Consider the following 23,712-nt stretch of genomic DNA (forward strand, 5'->3'; position numbering starts at 1 on the left):
ATTCTGAGTTCTGAGTTGAGATCTGAAACTTTTTGAGGGACGCAGGTGGGCACTGTTTTTGTCAAGGCACACTTTATTCCCTCCATTACAATAATTCATTCCATAAATATCAACCTTATGTAAATCAACTTATAATTAAGGCGGCAATAAACCAGCTCTGAATATGTTAGTTCTTACATTAAGAAAATAAAGTAAGAAAACATATAATCTTAATTTGAAATTATTTCACAAATTAGTTCTGAGTTGAGATCTGAAACTTTTTGAGGGGTCGCAGGTCTAATTAAATACGATATGTGGGCACAGTTTACCAGTGTCAAGATACTCTTTATTCCTTCCATTACAATGATTCATCACATGACTCATGTCAATACACATGATATGCATACATAAACAATATTCATACATTTTTCTGTATTGAAATTAATGTACAACTTTTTTTTTGTTTTTGTTTTGCTTTGTTTAAGCATTAACAATACAATTTAAAAACTGCAAAAGTGAACATAAACATCTGTACCCTATCTAACCTTTGCAGTACTGTATTTGGTACCTACCCTGTACAATATAATATGTATGAAATGATATGTAATGAAGTATAAACCATGTGTTTTTCAAAGCTCAGCTTCAGATGACAGTCTTCTGCTTTTTGTTTGTGTTGTTTCGACTGAATAATCAATGATTTTCCAATCGTATTTGTATATGGTTATAACTCTACTATACAATATGTCGTTATCAGTCCATTGTATGCGATTATATCTATATCCATGTTTTTTGTAATATGATGTGATTAGTATTTGAAAATTGTTTGCTACGTTTTATATACCTAGTGAAGATTGCAGAAATAAATCAAATGAACACTAAATCAAATCAAAGCATTGTACTATTAGCTGAAAACTCGGAGATAAACTCCTTCCTGATATATGAGATGAAAAGAACGCAAACGAACAAAAAAAAAAAGTGACACCCTAGACCTACGCCATACAATTCAACATCAAAAATCAATGATGTGAGTAAGTGGTCCATACACATATGTATTCATTGAAAGCACCTCATGACGACTTCCGTAATTCCCACTGAGAACTTTGCAACCCGCCTCCAAAGTTCTGTCATTGCTCGCAAGACCACATGCACACAGCTCCACAAACATCCGGAAGAGTTCTGCTCCAGACTCTTTGTCAATGTTGGAGTGGTACTGCACCATCTTTCCATTGGCTTTACCCCCAAGGGTGGACTGGGGAACAACAAGGACATCTCCTGGAAGGTTTAGGACTGACACACGCTTGGAGGATGCTAACTTGCTCAGTCTGATATTCAAAGCAGATTTCACTGTCAAAACCAAATCATTAAATATGGACACATCAATTAGTTTTTTTTTCTTTCGCCAGACTATCTATTTCAGCTCAAATGATTTTATTTTCATAATGAGATAACGTAATAGAAAGTTATCTATGAAACGTTAATATAAGTAAAAACTGCGCAAGGAATGTGCAAGGAATGGGTAAAATATGGGTTATAAAACTCCATAGCAACCATAATGAAGGAAGTCTTTGATAAACTCAGACGAAATGTTGAACTCTTTACTTGCGAATTACACTCATCACTGAAGCTGCTGTCGCTCTACGATAAAGTACCGCCTTCATTTTTGGCTTACCGATAACTTCGGAAGTTTGGGTATGATAACAACAATAATATAGGTTTTCTCGGCCGATTTCGCACTTTTTTTTCAGTCGAATTCCTAATTGCTGCTTTCAATTTAGCAGAATTTAGCCTAGATGGCATGTTCGGTATTTCAATTTTATAATCTTTTCATTCAAATTCATTTTGGAGCACTCAAATTACCTTTAACATCGTTCGAATCAGCACTTTTTCAGTTCAAATTTGTAAGACAAGCACCATTTTGCAAATCGTTTATTCAATTTAGCAGGATATATAGCCACGTGATCGCGTATACGCTGTGCTCGTTCATTCGAATTCATTCTTGGGCATCAAATTTCGCATTTACTGCAGTCAATTTAGCAGACACGTTTATGCTTTTATTCCTTTTTTCCGTTTTCATTCATCATAGGTATCGTTTGCAAGCATCATAACGTTTCATATTTTCGTATTTATTCTTTATTCTGATATCACCCTCGCAACAGTACTTTCAAAATAGGTGTATGTGTTTATAATGTGCGATAGAATTATTTCATTCACAGATACATTAATCTTAAGTTTGTTTTGACATTAGTTGGGAGAAGGAGGTTTCAATTTACATCGTGATTATTTCTATCATCTGCATGTTTCATTATTTTCATTTGGTGGGTGTTATATTGCGTTAATCATCATTAGGAATAAAGTTCTTGGATCAGCTCTAGCCATCACTTTGTCAATGGTATTACCCTCAAATGCTTCAATGAGTCTTTCCCTGTCTTCTTGAGAGATACCCCTGTATCTAACTCGTGCTGCCATGACTGGATATAAGAAAGTGAAGTGAATGTATGGTACTGGTGCATGTATAGTTCTGATGAAGAGGGGTGTTACAGAACAACAAACTTGAGTTATTTAGGGTCAAAGATACCTGTACTATATACTTAACAGTGTGTGGATGAAAAAAAAAAATCACATAAAAAAATAGTAATAGCATTACGCCAATTTGAATGAACATGTTTGTAATTTGAAAGCCCATACGGCAAGAAATTGAATGACTGAAATACCATTTTCCGCCAGTGCTGGCGAATTTGAATGGTTGAAGAGCACGTGCCAATCTGAATGCCCGTTTTCCGAATTTGAAAGGGACATTTGCGAATTTCATTGATCGAAATGATAAATTGAACGAACAAGTTGCAATTTTGAATGACAGAATGAGCAGTGACGAGGATTTTCGCTAAATTGAATGAACCTTTTATCAAATGGACTGACAAAAGTGTGAAATTGCCCGGGAAAACCTATAGTAATAATAATGATGATAATGGTAATAATAGTGACAATCATAATCACAATCATATACAATCATAATCATAATCATAATCATAATCATAATAAAGCCTTGTTTGCCAAGAGTAGCCTCGGCCGTGCTACAACTGTTCTACCAGAGGGCCCTACTATTATTATTAAGCTAACGTTGCCAGGTTCCAAATCTTTACACCTAGGTCTAGAGGGGCACAATAAGTGAAAACATCTAGTTCAAGGACGTAAGCACTGAACAGGACTCGAACTTGGGTCGTCCGGTTAGGAGTCGGGAGTCTTATCCACTTTGCCACAACAGAAAAAAAAAAAGCTACAAAAGAACTCAGAGAGTAATGGGGAGCTATTCTGAGACCATTTCTCTCTTTTTTAAGTCTCTTGTACAAATCGGTATTCTCCTGTAACTGTATTTGTGACCCTGCATCTCAAAACAAACAAAAAGTCGCCAGACATGAATTTTAAGTTAAGACCATATTCTGAAAGAACAGACTTTAAGCTTTAAAATGATGTATAACTCAAATCAAATGGACTCTCTTAACCTATCTAAATATGGAAAGAAAGCACAAACTCAGGAAAAGTGTGAACTGAGAAAAGAGGCTCTGAAGTACAGTGTCTATTCAAGCGCTTAATCTTCACCAAACCGTGCTGCCTGTTAGATGAATGGGACAAAAACAGGAAGTAAACAACTGGAGTAACAACAATGAAGGGATTATCAGATTAAAGTGAAATTAAGCATGCCTCATTAACATTTTCTGTTAATAATTCATGCCAACTCTCACAGCAGTAGCATTATCCATCCAAAAGGTATGGGAGTTCGAAGTGAAGAGTGTTTACAAGGTTTTTCCAGCTTGAAAAGGGGACTCTAAAGACACACCTAATCCCACTATTCTACCAAAAATGTTCGAGATAAACTGCTAAAAATACACTTTCCTGCCCGTTTTATGATCCCAAATTTTAGCATAATGTAAAAGAAGACTTGCTCTTTCAGAAAATATCAAAAAGTCAAGATCGGCTAGGTTGACCCATTTCACTTATTTTCAGTCACGTCAAATCAGTGTGTGCGACATTTTGTTCGTTTTGTGATGCACGGTCACATATACAACGGAGGTGCAAAACTTATTCCTGGTCGTTTTCCTCTCTCTCTCTCTCTCACGGAAATGTAGCACCCTTAGAGAAGTACAACTTTAAAACATGTCACAACACTACGGACAGTTCAGACACTTATGTTAGCCATCAATAAACATCCACACAATTCCATATAGAAATCGCAATCATTTTTTTGTGGAAAAACATTTCTCTCATTTTTCCCCTTAGTCTTGCTTACCCATTTTCTGTACAGTGTCCCGATCGGCGCCTCTCAAGAAACATACGAATAATATAATTCCGCTGTTTATCTGAAAAAATAAAGAAAAAATGAAAGACGAAACAAGATTATTACGTTTAAAGGAATACTGATAAAAATAGAATGATACTGCACTCACAAGTAAATTTTGCTCCATTTAAAGTTAACATAAAATTGTTGCTTACATTTACTCTTTATGTGCCACGTTCGCACGTCCGACTCAGTCGACGGCCTGCCAACTTCGCATATTCTGCTCAAACGCACTAATCCGCCTAATCCGATTGATACATCGCCAAATGCCGCGGTACGATGAAAGCGTTTCTCGCACTTCTGTTCCTCCTACCTATAGCTTGCATTTCATGTAGTGACTATCAAGAGGTGTTCTCTACTGGATTTGAGAGTAATTTCTAAGTTCCTGTCACTGTTTTGGGTGCAAAAGTCATGCCTTTGCAGTAATATATCTACTGGTCATGTGAAAGAACAAAAATCATAGATTTGTCATACAAATACATAAGTGCAAAGCTTGGCATTTTCTCTGCAACTTTACTCACTATTTGTCCAGCTCAAGAGAAATCAAAGATTTACTTACAAAGGGGGTTTTCGCCATGACACATGAAGAGTTAACAAACTGCGGGCTTGTGTACCCATTACTGGATATGATATACAGATATATATTTGTCTTGAGAGTTTTTCATAGAACTATGGACAGAGGTGGCTCCTATATTTAAAAAAAAAAAAAATCACTGAGAGGCACCGATGCATGTAGTTTTAAACAGAAAATCGAAATTAGTCATTTGGGCTTATATCTATTTTGAATTTTGGATAAAAATGTAACCAAACGAAGGGGTGATAGAAGAAATGCGAGGCAAAAAGTCGTGTGTATGGTGGGTGCGATGTTGTGAAGGGACCCTACAAGGCACTACGGCAGAACTGCAGCTCTGCGTTGTTACAATTGATTTTTTTTTTTCACAGTGTCTGCTGGAAGCAGTGCGCAATGTCAGACTTCCTTTGTGACGTCACAATTGACACAATTGTTACATTTCACGGAGTGATGGTACAAAGCAACAGTGCGCAGTGTCAACAAGTGGCGTCGCAATTGTTTCGTTAGAACTTGTTACATTTCAGAGTGACGGTATGACGCAGTGTGCGATGTCAAATTTTACTGGATTACGGGAAGAATTTTTTCAGGGAACTTTTGAAACTAGATGATTTTAGCTGGCGATGCATGTCTCAATAGTTTCTACTCATCAATAGGACACGGTTGCACTTTTTTATCTTTCTGGGTACATTTCATGTGATTTCAAGTGATTTCCAAAGATATTACAGCGCTGATACTGCACGTCCTCTGAACCAAGTGCACATATCTTTCGATCCTGTTTAACACTGCCCGGTATAGATGCGCGCTGTTGGTAAGCGACACCCGGACAGTCCATGGATTCTTCTGAAGGGAACGGTTCCGGGGGCCGTAATCTGGCAGAACTGCGTATCTCCTTTAACCCATTACGTCAGAAATCGGCTTTACAGATTCAATGTTACACCTTTCTAAACTGGGATACGATGAGTTGCATTTTCTTTCGTTCTTGGTCATAATTGGTCTGAAGAATCGATTAACCCAAAAAAAAAAGACAATTTGACCTTTTTAAGCAGTAATAATTAACAATTCAATAAAAACTTATGCACTTCTGCCAAATGAATCGAAGCCAAATGTCAGCGATCGTAATCTGACAGAACTGTGCATCTCTCGTCACGTGCCAAGGATGATCAGCCAGAACTGCTTAAGTCTTTGGCCATGCGTTTTGTTTTGTTTTCTTTTGGTTTGGTTTGGTTTGTTTTGGTTTGTTTTGTCTTGTTTTTGTTTTAGACAGAACTGCGTATCTCTAGGAGATACGCAGTTCAGCCTGATAAGTACGTGTTTCATCAGGCAGAACTACGCATATTTTCATAGTTAACCACATGCTTATCAAAGAGAACTGCGTATGTTGCGACAAAGATTGCCCCGTCAAAGATTGTCGCCCCCGGCTCGGGGTGACAATTTTCGACGGAGTTTGCATCATAAATTATCGCCATGTCATGAAATGTCGTCTGGCGACATTTTTTTTTTTTTTTTTTTAATGCTTGTGCAGTTCCCAATTGTTGACCTCGATGGCGACAGTTTATGATGGCAAAAACAATTGTTGCGACATAAATTGTCGCCCCGTCAAAAATTGTCGCCCTCGGCTCGGGGTTGGTTGCTCCGGTATTATGCTTTGGTGGGGTGGGTATGGCTTGTAAGTTATGCGTATGTGTGTGTGTGTGTGTGTGTGTGTTGGTGGCTGCATGGTATGTGCGGAGTATGATTTGTAGGTGCGTATAATGTGTGACTTGTGTATGCGTTTACGTATAGCTGTGTGGGTTGGGGGCAGCTGCATGGTAGCTGTGTTGTGTATGATTTGCAGGTGCGTATAATATGTGACTTGTGTATGCGTTTGCGTATAGCTTTGTGTGTGTGTGTGTGTGTTTGGAGTATAATAATACAATATGTGGAAACTGTGCATGTGTGGTGGTTTGTTTGATAGATACTTTATTTTCTACAAATCAATGTACATAAATTACATAATCATCAACATGGGAAACATACAAAGTATATTTAATACAGAGCCGTTTGACTCGCATAAAAAAACGATATAAAGGAAATTAATGATATAATATTACAGTATGCATGCATATGCAGCAGGGATTACAATAACAATATCATATTTAAGAAGCGATAATGCGGAGGGCCGCCATTGTAAGCATTGCTTGAAAAGATATGGCCGACCCGAGGAAAAGGTAGGGACGTACTAGATTCGTAACAATACAAAGTCTGCAGGGGGGAATAAACTCTGATGTGCGATGGTGATAATGTGGTTGTATAGTGGTAGTGGTTTGTTTGTCTGTGTGAATACGTGTGCCTGTATGCGTACGTGTATATGTGGGTAGTGGCGTATGTGTAGGCCTATAGGTTGTGTGGTGATGCGTGTTTATGGGCGCAGTTTTGTGCCTGCATGAGTGTATATCGGAGGGGTTTGGTGTTCGTGGGCTACGTACGTATGTGTGTTGTGTGCGAGCGTTCGTGTGTCTACGTAAGCACGCAGGAGATAAAAGGAACAAAACATTCAAGCGACACAATTCCCACAACACGCACAGCGCTCCATCACACACACACACACACACACACACACGCACAAACGGACACAAAATTGTCATGTGCGCGCGCACATACACACTTCCTTCAAACCTCACCATGACTTTTTACATGGCATGTTTGCATGGATGTAGCCATGAAAGTTATGTGTTGGTATTTCAATGACTATGTCAAGAACGATATTACCCAGCAAAATGTGTTTCGAGGGCGGGCGACAATTTTTGCCGCCAGCCCTCATCATAAATTGTCGCCAGGCGACAATTTATGACGGGGCGACAATTTAAGACGCCAACTCCGTCAAAAATTGTCGCCTATTTCAGGGGGCGACAATCTTTGTCGCAACATGCTTATCTCCTAGAGATACGCAGTTCTGGCTAAACACATGGTTTATCAGCCAGAACTACTTATCTCGTCATGTAATTGGCGACGTATTTAGGACGTAAATTTCACGTCAGTTTTGTTGCGTACCGGCGCGTGTGTCCATCACGTCATATCAGCTATGCATTTATGACGTAATTTCACGTCAGTTTTGGGACGTATTCATCACGTCATGTTAGCCACGTATTTATGACGTATATTTCACGTCAGTTTTGGGACGTATTCATCACGTTATGTTAGCGACGTATTTATGACTTAAATTTCACGACAGTTTTAATGACTATTTCGTATCACGTCATATCAGTGACGTATTTATGACGTACAATTCACGTTAGTTTTGTGACTTGTTCATCACGTCATATCTAACATGAAGTTATTCATCACGTCATATTAGCAACTTATTAATGACGAAAAATTCACGCCAGTTTTGTTACGTATTTAGTACGTCATATTAGCGACGTATTTATGTCGTAATATTTACGTCAGTTTTTCTCATCATAGCAACTGATGCGGTCCTACAGATGTCAATGTGACTTCTTTATTCAACCATTTTTTCTCGTTATGTTCATGATCATCAGATGATGGAAGTTTTGCGTCAATTATTCAACCAACTATTTGCCGCTAATTAAGTCAAAAGTTAGTTGTGTTTTTTTTTTCTTTTTGTTTACTTTTTGAACAACGTTACAACTATTCATGGCATGTTTTCACGTCTCTCTATTAGAAATAGTATTTGATATCATTTGGAATCGGCTGGACAGAAATAACACATTGAATATTTGATTCAATTTTTAAAACAAGGTAACGGACTGGCACGCCAAATAGCATACCAGTTGACTCCTTGGACCAATTTATAGACCAAACTGGGTAAATTCACACCAGACGGATTCTAAGCAGGGCACTGGTAAAAACTGGAAGATTTGACAGTTTACTAAATCGTGAAATTATTAAATGAACTGGAATACTAACATATGTCATTTCATTCGAGGTTAAACAAAGGAATAATCTTGGCTACGAAACTTACTAAGAAAAACCAATAGGCTTATGCATACACATGTTTTTTTAATTGTGTGCTGTATCTGTCACATTCTTGTGTGTGCTGTAACAGCCACTTTCTCTGTCGGATTTTATTCAAATTGTTATTGAGATCCATGTATGTGCTTTTAATAAGCCTTCTTTTTTATTTCATTATACTTTGCGACTGTTGTTTATGTTGTTATTTTATAACACATGGGTTTTAAAAGTTATTTACATTACATATAGACGTAACAGGTGCAATATCTAAATATATAAAGTCGGTCTGCACTGGAAAGAAACATGTCTAGCGCCATCATAAGGCTCATTTTTCCTTGTGGTGCCCAGCATTTCTCCCATAATGCCGAGCGGCGTGCAGCAATTAACCCGTTCCACACTGAATTCTGATATCCCCATAGACTTAACACACAGATCATCAGGTTCCCGTAAACGTAGGGGATGGCCTAGCAGCGCAGCGGCTCGCTTCGATCCCGCATTATCTTGCGCAGTTCAGTGCATACGTAATGTATACCACGTCCCATAGTACCATAGTACGCACCATTATACGTTGTCACTTATCACTTCGCAGTGTGTTCGGTGCTTTCAAACACTGTCTTCAACACTCAGATCGTTAATTCTGATCGTTGTGTCGAACTTCAATCTGCGATTATGTCGCGGATACGACTGTACGACTTGGTAAATGCTGGATCCAGTGGGAGGAGATGCGAGCTGCGCTGGTGTATAGCGATTAGGTCATTGGGCTGAGTGAGTGGATTGTCGTGGATCTCTCTCGCGACAAGTAACCCGGTCCCTCGCGATCGGCCGAAAGATCGACGCCGCGCAGGGCGGGCCGGGCTGGGCTTTCTGTACCCCACCATATTATGCACTGCTTGTGTGTGTTCTCTCGGCTCTGCGCACAGCTGCTGTGAGATCGTGCGCTGACCGGCAGGCGGCGATCAGCCACAGTATAAAATAACGATGTAACCACAGAACTAGAGTTCCGTGGATGTAACCCGGCCACCGGAAGTTTTGATAGATGGCGCTCTTTACAAAAAAAGTTCTGGCATCAAAATAATGGCTAGTGCAGACCGGCTTTAAGGGTAATATTATTCCCCCTGCCTTCTGAAAGAGAGAAGTCGAGTGTTCTCTTGTTATACGAAAAAATGGAAATATGTAAATTTTTCTTTCTTTCTTTATATCGTTGTACTCATGTGACATCACAAGCTATAGTAGTCTTTTCATCCAGCCGTGACTGAGCAGAAACCTCAAAACTTCATAACTGTTTAACGGATTGTCCGATTTTGCTCAAACTCTCACTGATGTGTTCTACTAATATTGCTGCGTTCACTCAACCCACATGTCTATGAAGGTGAACTTGTCATTTAAGTTTGTGTATTTATGTATACCGCTTGAATTACAAAGACTTTCGGTTTTATGGATTATGAAATAAATAAAATAAAATATTTTGTGTGTGGGTGTATGTGTGTGTGCACGCGTGCCCACGCGCACTTGTGTGCCTCAGTAAAGGGCAGGTTATTCAGTTTGAACGCAATTTCTGTTGGTTCTTATATCGATCATGCATCTTCACTAAGAGACCATGTACAACTAAAAAGTGTGATTCCAGTAGGAGCTTGAGTGTTGTCTTTTTTATGTCAATCATGAATTTTCATTAAGAGAGTATCAGTACAAAATATTTTAAAAATCGAATATCCAACCCTACATTTTTTCAAACTTTCATTTTCCATAATTTTAATTAATTTAATGAATTCTTCCTGTCTAAATGCGTGTGTTTTGGTCATAAAGACGTTTTTAAGATATCATAAAGTCTTCAAAGGTTGACAAACGTTTTGCTACTATATCGATCATAAATTGCATTGGAGTGGACGTGCATCTGCTCACCTCTTCAAAATCTGGATTGAATTACTGTTTTTTTATTAACGCCACACTGTTTTTTATTAACGTCACACTTTGCCATGTGGATAAGAATCCAGCAATAGCATCTACCTGTTTTTTCAACAAGTCAGTGTTTGTCTCAAAGATGAGAAGACGGGCTCAAACGAGAAGTGAGAGGAAGGACTCTGAATCTAAGGATCCCTCCCCAAAGAAGGAGCCTGAGGTACGGAGAGAAGAACTACATGAACCGGGAGCAGACCGGCAAGCCTCCTTCGGGAGTTCTCCCCTTACTCCAGCTGGTCAATCAACCGAGGACTCATTCAAGCTATTGTCGATGCTGTACTCAACGAGTTTACGAGGCCATACAGCTGGACATTCATGAGCAGGAGAAATTTGCAACGCTCGAATCACCTGTTCACGATCTCACACTGCAGCTGAAGGAAATACATCGTCTGTGTGAGGACCACGAGCAATACTCGCCGAGACAATGTCTTCGTATTCATGGAATCCCCGAGGAACAAAACGAAATACCGATCAAATGGTCATCGTCACCGCTCGCCGCCATCTTGGAATCACTCTTGACCCTGGGTACATTGACCGTGGTCATCGTGTCACTCCGAGGTACTGGAACCGTGAATCAAAGAATCCGCGACCAATCATCATCAAATTCTGCAGGTACAACACACGACATGAAATCTACTCTGCGAGATCCAAACTCAAGGGGACGGATATCTTCATTCACGGGGATCTCACTACCAAGAGACAAGCGATTGTCAACAAGCTTCGTTCTCATGCGAAAGTCAAGAAAGTCTGGACGCTTGACGGAAGGATCACTGCTCTCAATGCAGATGGCAAAAAGGTCTCCATCTTCAGCCTCGCGGATATTGACTTTAAACTGTAAACATGTTTTCACTGTTTAATCTCATAACGCACGAAGCGCATTATGACTTTGAAATATCCTTGTTTTTTCTGTGCTAAATCTGTGAAAAGTAATCAAAGTGCCATAAAATGCGTTATTTGTAATATTTGGACACATCTTTCATGTTCCTCTTTAGATCTTTTTTTTTTTCATTTTTTTTTCATTCCTCCAAAGATTGGATTTGTAATCGATGTATCTTTCTCGAGCTGCCTTTCAATACATCATACCATAAAACTCAAGATGCTAATATTAGTCACTCTTCAGTCGAAACTATGATAAATCAAAGTGATTTCTCTGTTGACAAGCAATCATTACAATGCAGTCAATTGCAAATCAAAGGTCTAAAAATGGTACAGTTGAATGTGAGAAGTTTATTGCGAAATATAGATGAAAAGAGAGCTGTCATGTCTCATAATGTAATAGGTACTGGTGCTTTTAATGAAACTTGGTTAGACGATACAGTTATGGATAATGAAATCGATATTGATCATTACAAGATTATACGAAGAGATAGAAACCGACATGGTGGTGGCGTCATTTTATATGTTCGCGAAAACTATGATATTTAAATTTTAGATCATGCGTCTCTACAGTACAGTACACTACAGTAATTTTTTGTAACATGGTATCGGCCCCCGGGTGGTCCTTCTGAGCTACTTGATCACTACGAATCACTTTTGTCATTCATCGATAGTTTCAATCACAGTACTGTGATCATGGGCGATATCAACTGTGACATTTTGAAGAGACCCTATCAAGGTGGCACAAAACGTGTGATTCACGATTCACGATGTTTATTCTATGCAACTTGTAAACATCACAGAAAGTACTCGTGTCACAGATGCGACATCTTCTTTGATTGATTTGTTGTTAACTAATAGAATCGAATTCGTGAAATCCTCGGGTGTCATTCACATTGGCTTAATAAGCGACCATTCCATGAATTTCATTATTTGGGGATCTCCGTCCACTCATTCTCCACGTCTACCCCGTGTACTAATTTACAGAAATTTTAAAAAATGTTGATATAACAGTTTTTTTGTGATCATTTACAAAATCAGCCTTGGGAAGACTTTTTTTCGCAAAAGATATTGATGAGGCTTTCAGATTATTGGAAGATTATCTCATGGAAACTGGTAATCTATTTATGCCAGTTAAATCCAGGAAAGTTAAAAGTAAATATTCTCCTTGGATGACTTCGGAGATTATAAATCTAATCAAACAACGAGATAAAATGAAAAGGAAATCAAAGAAAACGAAGGAAAGTGATACAATGAATATGTACAGGAAACTGAGAAATAAAGTCACCTCTGAAATTAGGAAAGCAAAAAGAAAGTATTATGTTTATAGACTTTCTTCAGTTAAGGGAAGATCCGCTGATATTTGAAAGATTTTGAAATCTGTTATGCCTAATTCACAAAGTAATAATCCCCAAGGTAATGTATTAGATTGTGAATCGAAGAGTAATGAGTTTAATGAATATTTCTCTTCTATTGGAGAAAAGCTTGCTTCTGATATCGTAGAACAGCCCACTGTGCCTTATTATGAAAATGATATCTACACTGATGGTGGTGTACAATTTAGATTTCATGTAGTATCTGAGAATGACGTACATAAGGAACTGAATAATTTGAGAGATAGCATTTCAGTAGGTCTGGATGAGATTTCTTCCAAGATTTTGAAAGTAAGCGTCCCCACCATCTTTCCTTGTTAAACGCATATTACTAATAGATATTTTGTGTGAAAACAAGTTCCTCCAAAAATAGAAAATGTCAAAGATTATTCCCATTCATAAATCTGGTACTGTTAGTTCTCCAAACAATTTTCGTCCTATTTCAATACTACCCACTGTTTCTAAACTGCTCGAAAGATTTGTACAAAGACAATTGATGGCTTACCTTGAAGAAAATAACATATTATCTCCTAAACAATTTAGATTTAGGCGAAATCATTCCACAATCACATCCTTAGTCAAGGTGACAGGTGGATGGATGAAAGCAATAAATGAAGGGAAATATACAGGGGCCGTATTCATAGACTTAAAACTAGAAATGTCGCTATGGCGACTGGTATGCCTCCGCCAAAATGCATGATTCTCCTAATAGGTCTAGATAGTACATGTGGACAATGTGTGATTACATTTTCACAAAATTGGAAAAATATTAAAATGACAAGTTTGTCACAAATGTGTTGAACGTTCACCTTCCTTGACCTAGGTTTAATTGGATGAAGAGGAGAGCATGTACTTGGGATTTAAGGACTTTAACTTGACTTTGACCCATTCAAACGTTTATGCATAGAGTAATTTTCAAGGTATGGAGAAAAAGTGCAATTTCTGTATTGAATAGTAAATTGTTACCATTTTCATCTGGCCTTTGACCCTAAAATTCATAAGATAATCACTGTCAGGCAGAACATGCGTGAGCCGCTACAACAAAATGATCCTAAAGTCGGGCGCGGTCGATTATTGAAAATTGCATTATGTAATCCCTAATCTTTCTGCTTCGTATTGATATATAACACATTTTATAAAAATAACCGGCTGCGGAGATATTGATGTTTAAAAGAGAGCATGTCGAGACGTCTGGAAAATCACTGTTTCGAGAAAAGCGCCCTAAAAGTCTTCCTTTCGACGCAATCGCGATCAAGGAACACGCAAGTCAGTTTTCACTCACTCTGGACAATAGAAGGTATAGCCCTAGCAACCCCCGAAGAGTTCATTCAAGCACATCAGCGTCGGCGGTCTCCTCACCAACCAATCAGTGACCAGGATGTGAGAAGCGGCTGAGCATAGCGCACCCCGCCCGCACGCACCAGTCGACTGGGCAGTGTGCGAGCTTCACGCTTCGGTTAGCAGCAAGCAGCAAACTGACCAATGAGATCACTCTGGTCGTTGTTAGGGGCGGAACCTATCTGTGGCGCTCAATCCAAATTTTCGAACCAGTTTCTGCTTCGTTGAAACGCCAAAAAACATGGTTCAGAAAAACGCTATTTTTTGGTCTTTCCTTTGATCATTTTGCTTCAAAATTTCGACAGATGATAGAAGACATGTTAGACTCCAATAATATATCAAAATCAGAAAATCGTAAGTTTTGACCAACTTTGATGCTCTGACTTCAAACTCGATTTTCCCGGCTTCGACCATGCGCGACTTAAATATGTAGTACGTTTCAAGATAACTTGAGCCACTTCCGAGATATGGAGGAAAAACTTGATCTTTGACCTTTTGACCTTTGAGGCAAAAGCAAAAGAAAAAAAAAACTTTCCAGAGAATCTCTATTAGGTTATACATGCATACATCAAGTGTTTAAAAAAAAAATCCTGCTGGCATTGCATAAACATGACGGAAATAGTGAAATTTTGAAGTGTTGCCCTTGACCTTTGACCCCATGAACCCTAAATTCTCTAGATAATCACTGCCAGTCAGTACATGTGTATATACTTTGTTCCATGAAGATACCTTGAACAATTTCCAAGGTACAGAGAAAAAAGGCGACGTGTTAATATTTTTACTTGACCTTTTGACCTTTGACCTTTGACCTCATGACCCAAAGTTTTACCAGAGAATCTTAATTGCGTAATAAATGTATACACTAAGTTTCAAGAAAATATCTTCAGGCATTGCATAGATATGGTGGAAATAGTGACATTTTATGTATTTGACCTTGACCCTTTGACCTTTGAACTTGAGCATAGTGCACCCAAAAGTTGATAGGCACAACTTCACTCCCTAATACACATACATGCCAAGTTTCATTGGGATACCTCAAAAGGTTTTGATAGTTACCCTGTCAACAAAATTCATTACGGACGGACGGACGGACGGAAGGACGGACGGGCGAAAGGACGGCCGGAACGGACGGACAACCCGAAAACATGCCTCCGGCACCACTTCGTGGCGGAGGCATAAAAAGCGTTTGATTGTGTTAATCATGATTTGCTATTAACCAAATTACGCAGTATTGGGGTATCAGATGAGTGTCTGCCGTGGTTCATTGATTACCTGAAGGGGCGATCTATTTGTACGTCACTCCATTCACAGCTTTCAACTCCGTTACCCCATAACTTATGGAGTCCCACAGGGATCGATTCTTGGTCACCTTTTGTTGATCGTTTTTATTAATAATTTGTGCAGATATGTGCCTAACTGCTCAATCCAATTATATGCCGATGGTACTGTCATGTATTTTTTTCTGATAGTAATATTGATAGTGTACATATGAATCTTAATAATGATCTGGTTTGTGTTTACAAATGGATGTGTGCAAATAAACTGGGGCCGTATTCTGAGAGCTTATTAAGTGTCTGATTAGCACTTAATTACCGAATTGGTATTCTGAGAGCATGATTGAGTAGGGGGTATATTAACTACCATAGCAACAAGCGTTTTGGCGGAAACGACCTACGCGTTTGCGCGTATCAATGCGCGTGCACCTCTGAGAGGACTTAATCACAGAGTTAATTACGAATCGGTATTCTGAGGGTGTAATTAAGTATGAAAGTTAATGGAAAACTTAATGATACCAAAGAGTGTCATTAACTACTCCGATATCACGCAATACATCGTGTTTTCTCTGCCACAACGATACTTACCGTCTTCGGTAACCGAGGAGCGGTTGAATGTTGTTATCGTGGTATCCGTAGAATTCAGAGAAAAAAAAATATAGCCGATCTTCGAGGAATTTTGTCATTTTATGTGAGCAAAGAGGTTGAGATCTTCGCGTGCGTAGGTGAGGGGTTGTAATCAAAGTAATCAAATACCAGAGTGTGCGCACGCACGGAGCTCTTGGGTTGTAATTACAGGGGGCGTGGAGGGGCGTGGAGGATTAATGTAATCATCATTTTGGCTTCTAACAACGAGTCTGATTGGATGGAATAACAATTAGATGGGAGGGACCTAAGATAATTACAGGGGACTTAATCATACCTTATTTACGTCCTCAGAATACCGATTTTGCCCATGATTAAGGGCCTATCAACTTCACGACTTAATCACGAAGTTAATTATAGACTTAATTACGACCTCAGAATACCACCCCTGACTATCAATTTTGAAAAGACCCTGTCTTTACTCATTGGATCAAGGCACATGTTGAATAGATGTAACAGCTTAGATGTTTTTTTTATGAACGGTATACCAATACAACAAGTGGATCATGTGAAATACCTCGTTTTTATTGTTGATAACAAATTGAAATGGGATGCTCATATCGAGAATTTATGTAAAAAGCAGGAAAATTAGTGAAGTATTTTATTAGGCAGACTTCGTCATTTTATCAATGAATCTAATCTAAAGTTGATTTATCAGTCCATCATCTTGCCACTTTTTGATTATGCTGATATTATATTTGATTCAAGTCATCAAAATTATATCAAGCAATTGCAAATTCTTCAAAATCGCGATGGGGGGATTATCATGAAAACAAATCCTTATGGACATGTGTCTCATTAACAAATTCATTCTGTTTTAAATTGGTCTTCTCTTGAATCTAGACGTAGGAAGCATTTGAACATGTTTGTATTTAAATCAACTCATAATATGTTATCCTCATCTATGAATGATATATTCCAGACTTCCCGTTACTCATATTCTCTTCGTAGCGCAGGTATGCATTCTTCTCCCAAAGCCTCGTACTGATTATTGTAAAAGAACAACACACCATAAGGGGATCGATGCAATACAGTGCACTGCCTTATACCTTGAAATCGACCTCAAGTCGAGATATATTTCTAAAGGGATTAGAAACTTGTATTTCTGATTTGTATGTGACTATTGTTTATGTAACGTGCAGATGTATATTCCTCATTCAATTTTGTTTCTCTGTTGAATATACGTGGATATCTGGATTTGTGTTTGTTTGTGGGTTAATATTTCTATCATTGAAGTTTATAATTGTATATAATTCACAGCTGAAATATTTCTCGGAATGTTTGTATTTTCTTCTTATGTTACTACGTAGATGTCTTTTTTTTTGCATTTATATATTTATCAGCGAAGTTTATAATTGCATATAATTCACAGCTGATATACTTCTCTGAATGTTTGTATTTTCTTATGTAACTACACTGTTTGTTTATATTTCTCATGTAAGGGACCCCTCTGTAAAACAGCGCTGTTATAATAACAGTGAAGAGCAGGGTCATCCCTCCGTTGAAGGTCTATTTTATGTAATATATCTTTGTCTGTATATCTTTTTAATGACGGAAAATAAATACAATACAATATTCACGATGATCTAATATGCAGAACCAAGTTGCAATAAGTAAATACATTAACCTATAAGGTATTCATATTGATTCAAACTTAAAATGTGTAAAAAAAAAGAATACTTTATTGCGATATTCATTATTCAAGCTTCAACGTGTGTTTCGGGAAATATTTTCATATGTGATAACAATGGATTCTAGTTCAGTAACCATGCCTTCAAGCTTTCCAATTTGTCGTAGGTATATAAACTGTGTGTTGCACTGTGATTGTGGTAAGAAATAGGACATAGACATAGAATCTAGAGTACCAGGGTATGTAGGATAGGTCATTTATATGTTCAATAGGCTAACATTACATCATTATTGGTTTTGCACTAGATCTAGCTGAGTACGATTTGAAATTAGTCGTAAATATGACGTGTAACACTTACCATTTTTTTTTGTTATAGTTCATGGATATATGTAACAAAAGACGTTAAAAAGACGTCAAATTATGACGTCTTATTTCAATTCTTGCGCTGGTGCAAACTGTCGTCAAGAAGACGTAAATATATGACTTGAATATGACGGCAACATGACCCCCCCCCCCAAAAAAAAAGGACGTGAATATGAAGTTATATTTACCGGTGTGAACGCAAAATTATGGTCGTAAAGACATCATAATTACGTCATTTTTCAACAAATAAGACGTCACAAAAACGTCAGAATATGACGTCTTATTTTACGTCTCATGCTGGTGCAAACTGTCGATTATAAGACGAAAATATATGTGACCCGCTATGTACAACAAAAGGCTCCTAAAGTCGCTGACGGCTGAGCCGAGCAAATCGAGTTTGAAGTCACATCATCAAAATTGGTCAAAACAATCGGATTTCTGTTTGTGGCATAATTTTGTAGTCTAATGTTTTGTCTATGATCTGCCGAAATTTCGAAGCTAAATGATTAAAGGAAAGGCAAGAAATCAGCGTTTTTTTTTTTCTGGGCCATGATTTTCCGACTTTCAGCATAACAGAAACGTGTCCGAAGATCTGCCCCCCCCCCCCCCCAAGGAAAAACGCAGTATCTACATCCAGCTGCATTTCTCAACCGAGATATTCACCATTTTATATGTTTGCCAAAGCCCATAGAAAATATACTCTTTTGAAAAATTCCTTCATTGTGGAATTTTAGTCTATCTAGCTACCAATTTTCCTGGAAAATATCATTTTGTGTTTTTGTTTTGTTTTAAAGTTATTGATGAAAATGTAGATACTTTGGGGAAACCCCATGCAATTGACGGATTTCCCCAAGGTAAAACGCAGTATCTACAATGAAACGAACCTCCATCCCCCATTTATGCCCTGATTACAAAGCAGGCTTCATAAGATTAACAAATAACAGATCGTTCTTTGAACGTTTTGCTTACATTCCCAGACCGATCTTGCTGTAACGTTACGTGTTTAATGAAGCTTGCCAGGGCTGTAATGTGATGCTACATGGCTTAGCCGCTAACTAGCATCTAGAATACTAGATCTAGATCTGTACAGTCTAGGCTACAGTCTGTCTAGACAAAAATAAATCTAAATCGGATGTCTGGACCTAGATCGATCTAGACTAGGTCTAGTTTTCATATCGTTTATTCTAGGCTGGCTACGTAGCAGGCTACACGAGTCTACAGCCTCAGGCTATACATGCACGATACTTGAACTGCAGAAGGTTTAGTCTAAGCCTTACACGAGACAGGACTCTTTAATTAGAAAAAAAAAATACATCTAGAACCGGTCTAAATTGAAGTGACATCCGCTCTCTAGGCCTATTCCCTCTGGATTGAACCTAAGTTTTTTATGTCATGTAAATTTGTAATGTAACTTTTACTTGTAAGTTGGAGCATGCAGCATGGGATCATGCATGCATTTTACGCAACCCAGTCTCACTAGGGTCTAGACACTGTCTAGATCCGATAAGAATTAAAATACAACTTATTCTTAACTGTCTCCATTTTGTCCATTTACCGTGGGTACCTATTTTTCACATAATCTATTGTCAACTAGGCCCTATGTAATTTCAAGACAGTATGGTATGGAGTAGTTTGAATATTGACACTTCACTAGACTTAGCCAGGATTAAGTGGTTAAGTTTAACTCTTTATGTGCACGTTCGCACGTCCGACTCAGTCGACGGCGTACCAACTTCGCATATTCTGCTCAACAAACAAAGCCGCCGAAACCGATCGATAAATCGCTAATTAATCCCCCGGTACAATGAAAGCGTTTCTCGCGCCTTTGTTCCTCTCACTTACGACTTGCACTTGCAGTCAATGTGGTTGTTAACTATCAAGCGGTCTTCCTAACTAGATTTGCGTTTACATTCTAAGTTTCTGTCATGCTTTTATGTGCAAAATTCATGCCTTTACAGTAATGTAGTGTTGTAGTAACGGTAGCACTTACCGGCACTACTGGTGAGTTGCAACTGTAACTTGTCTTGTAGCTCAGTCAGTATGTCTTTCAATCAGGTTCCAGGTCACAACTGAGGGATGCGCGTACAGGCAATCCCTTTTATACCTCCCCTGTGTAGACAGGGGGGTTAGGGTGAAACCGCTAGGGGGCGCTACTACTACATCCCCCCCCCGTTTTATAAAACAAGGGGCATAATAGAAAAAAAAAAACAGCCCCGGCCAAAATAAAAACCTAACTATAACCCCCAAATCCCGCACAACCGGGGATCTCGCAGAGCCCCACCCATGGGAATGCACAATCTGACCAGCCCTCGGGGGTCTGCCGAGGGCAGTTCAGCGGGCCACCGCCTAGGTCACTCATGTACTGAGTGGAGGTGCAAGGGACCGTTGATGTTGGGAGGGAGTAAAGAAAGACCCTATAGCCCCGACTTGCATTAAAAACGACACCTTCAAATAGGGGAAACACCCCTCTCATGGGATGACCCAAGTCCCAAAATATAAGACTGTTCCTATTACAAGGAACACCAATATACAAATAAAAACCGCCAAAGAAAACCTTCTTTAAACAAAGACGTGCATAGAATGCAGCAGAAGCTTAGTTGGCGAACCATAACAAATATGTTGTTTTGGCCACCAAAACTCTCATAAAACCTTAATATATCACCAAAATAAATTAAACACTTCCCTAGCCTAGCATCTGTTTAAAAAAATAAAACTGATAAACCAGAAATATCTTTAATTTTTTTTTCAAACAAATACCTAACCAAATCTTTCTTATCATTCAAAATCCTATACGTGTACAAACTACACTTTATCCTTGCGTGGGGGTCTGATCCTCCCATTAGGTTATAAAACTAATATCTAGTGGTGGCAGCCACCACTCTCTTTACAGGTATTGGGCTGTATCATGGGTGTACTTCTTACACCCAAGAAAGGTGATGGGATCTTCCTCATCGCCTTTTAAACATACTCCTCCCTAGTGTCCTAACCACCAGGGAAGCTACTCGCCCAGTATACTGGGAAGCTATGCAGGGTAAACCCCTACCTGGAAGGTGTGATAAATCCACCTTCCACAATCAAAGGAGAAAGCATAGAGGTGGTTTGTTACACCTCTGTTAACACCTTACAGGGGGGTGACCCTGATATCTATGCCTATCCCATCCCTTTCACCTTACTTCATAAGTAGCGTGGGATACTGCCAAGCATACCCTGGGTAAACTTAATCCCAAGATCTTTCTCTGGCTGGTGTATCACACCAGTAATTCTCTTCAAGGTGTTTGGAGGGATGATTGCGCGTTTCAACAAGCACACGCAAGAAGCTCGTCCATATGGTGACTGTTCACCATGCATCATTGGGATGCGAACATTCCCAATTTCTAGCCGTGAATGTTGTAGGTGCAGTATAATTCTATACTTACGGAGGAGATCTAACCCCAACAGCATTTCACCTTCGATAGGGGCCACATAAACCTCCGTCAAAAACTCACAACCCCCTAGCTTGATCCGAATGGGGTCTACAATCATACCTGGCATCCTCAAATCACGGCCATCTGCGAAAATAAACACATCCCTGATCTTTTGTGGACAAGGTTGTAACTTTTCATACACCTTGTGGGATACGATTGATATTTCCGCCGCAGTGTCCACCACTGCCTTTAAAGAATGGTTACCTACCTTTATAGGTACTGCAAACAAGGGAGTTGATCTGACCTTACATACAGCCACCTCATCTAGGGGTGTTTGAGGGTCCAACTCCCTCAAGGGACTCACCCCACAGGATTTATCTCCATCTCTTGACTGACCTGTATTTCCTTTCTGACTAGAAGGTGCATCGCCTACCTGGTTTACTCCCTCTCTGTCTGGTGACAATATAGGAAATACTGAGATAAATTCAGGCTGGCTACTGCCATCCTCATCTCCAGCACTGTACTGGATATCAGTGGAAGGTTGGCCCTCAGTTGTGCAGGTCGGAGCAGGGCCTAATCCTCCGACCCCGAGGAGTTTGACTCCTCGGTTTTCCTGAGTGGCACCTTCTTGTTGTTAGGTCTGGACATATTTGGGCAGTTCCTTTCAACATGCCCTTCCTTTCCACAGTGGACGCAAAGGGGCTGCTGTCCTGGAGAGTTTGGAGCTCCCCCAGAATTACGGGGATTCTGTCTCTCCATTTGTTGATTCAACTGTTTTCCTAAGGAGGACAAGTTGTCTAGCTTCCTTCCCATGGATCCCAGTATGTTTTCCATGGATGCTAGGCGATCCAACCTCTTACTCAGTCGCTCAACAGAGCCTTCTAAATTTGATAATCGGCGCTCCATTGTGGGCAAAGGTTGGCCATTTCGTGTACCTCCTTGACCTGAATGGAAGGGGGCATTTTCCACCCTACAGTCCTGGGCTTCTCCCTCATCTTCTGGGTTGAGGGCCATGGTCTTGACTTGGCGTAGCCTGCCATACACTGCTATACGGGAGTGTTGATACCACCGTAAGGCTTCCACTGCGTCGTCTACATTCAGGGGGTGTCGGTCAAGGGCATACCACCCTGCCTCCTTGTCAGTACACCCCTGGCATAGACGGAGTACCAGCTGTTGCTGCACCGCTCTCTCTGGGACTTCTGGAAATGCGCGGCTAGCAAGTTCGTTCAAACGATCTGCCCATTCGCACAGAGATTCCTCCGCGCTTTGCCTGGCAGTGCTGAACTCTAATTGCGCGGCCTCCGCTGGCTCCTGACGATCGAACCGTTTTGCAAAGCGATAGACGACTTCGCAATATTTGAGCTCCGGCTCGCGACTAATCAGTAGCTCAAAGAAATTGCTAGCCTTGCCCAACAGGCACCAGCATAAATGGTCCAAACGCTGGGCCGGGCTCCAGTTTCTCGCATTTGCGAAAGCCTCAAATTTGCGGCAAAACGCCCTCCAATTACCTGTTCCATCAAAGGTAACAGTCTTTGGGAGGGATTCGCAACCCCAGTGGTGTGGTGGGTCCATCCCAGGCCTGTCATTGGAGAGGTCATGGGAGTCACTTCTCCTGGCAGAGCTAGGTGGGTAACCCTCCTGCCTACCCCACTGGGTTTCATTGTAATCCCATCGCGGTGCCCTTCCACCCATACGTGTGTATGAATGCTCTTGGGGTAGGGAGTGAATATTCTCTCTATCTCGGGAGTACTCCCTATCATTCCAGCTCCTCCCTCTGGGAGCTCCACGTCGCTGAAACCTTTTCTGTCCGATTGCTACACCCTCAAATTCTTGGGAGTCGGAGGCAGCGGTGTCATAATCGAAAGCACCTCCATATGACTTCCCACATAGGGTGTCTTGTTGGGATCTATCTTGCTGCACTGAGCAGTGACGCAACTGCCCTGCATGGGAAGATGGGGTCTTCCCTGTTTGATCCTCCCTGGGGGGAGGATATACATCATGGGGGTACGGGGAAGTCCC

General features: G+C 39.8%; 1 protein-coding gene across 1 annotated transcript in view; it reads right to left on the reverse strand.

The window, feature by feature from the left end:
- Nucleotides 1–988: 988 nt before the first annotated feature.
- The window catches only part of LOC139722522 (D-aminoacyl-tRNA deacylase 2-like), a 37,761-nt gene continuing 15,037 nt past the window's right edge, over nt 989–23,712 (reverse strand). The window contains exons 2-3 of the mRNA XM_071633812.1: nt 4,265–4,334; nt 989–1,323 (exon numbers count right to left, since the gene is read on the reverse strand). Coding sequence (XP_071489913.1) covers nt 989–1,323; nt 4,265–4,334 — 405 coding nt within the window. The remainder of the gene's footprint in view (nt 1,324–4,264; nt 4,335–23,712) is intronic.

The sequence above is a fragment of the Diadema antillarum genome, unplaced genomic scaffold (genome assembly GCF_040938485.1).
Source record: "Diadema antillarum isolate AM-2024a unplaced genomic scaffold, OU_Dant_1.0 scf00000014, whole genome shotgun sequence".
NCBI lineage: Eukaryota > Metazoa > Echinodermata > Echinoidea > Diadematoida > Diadematidae > Diadema > Diadema antillarum.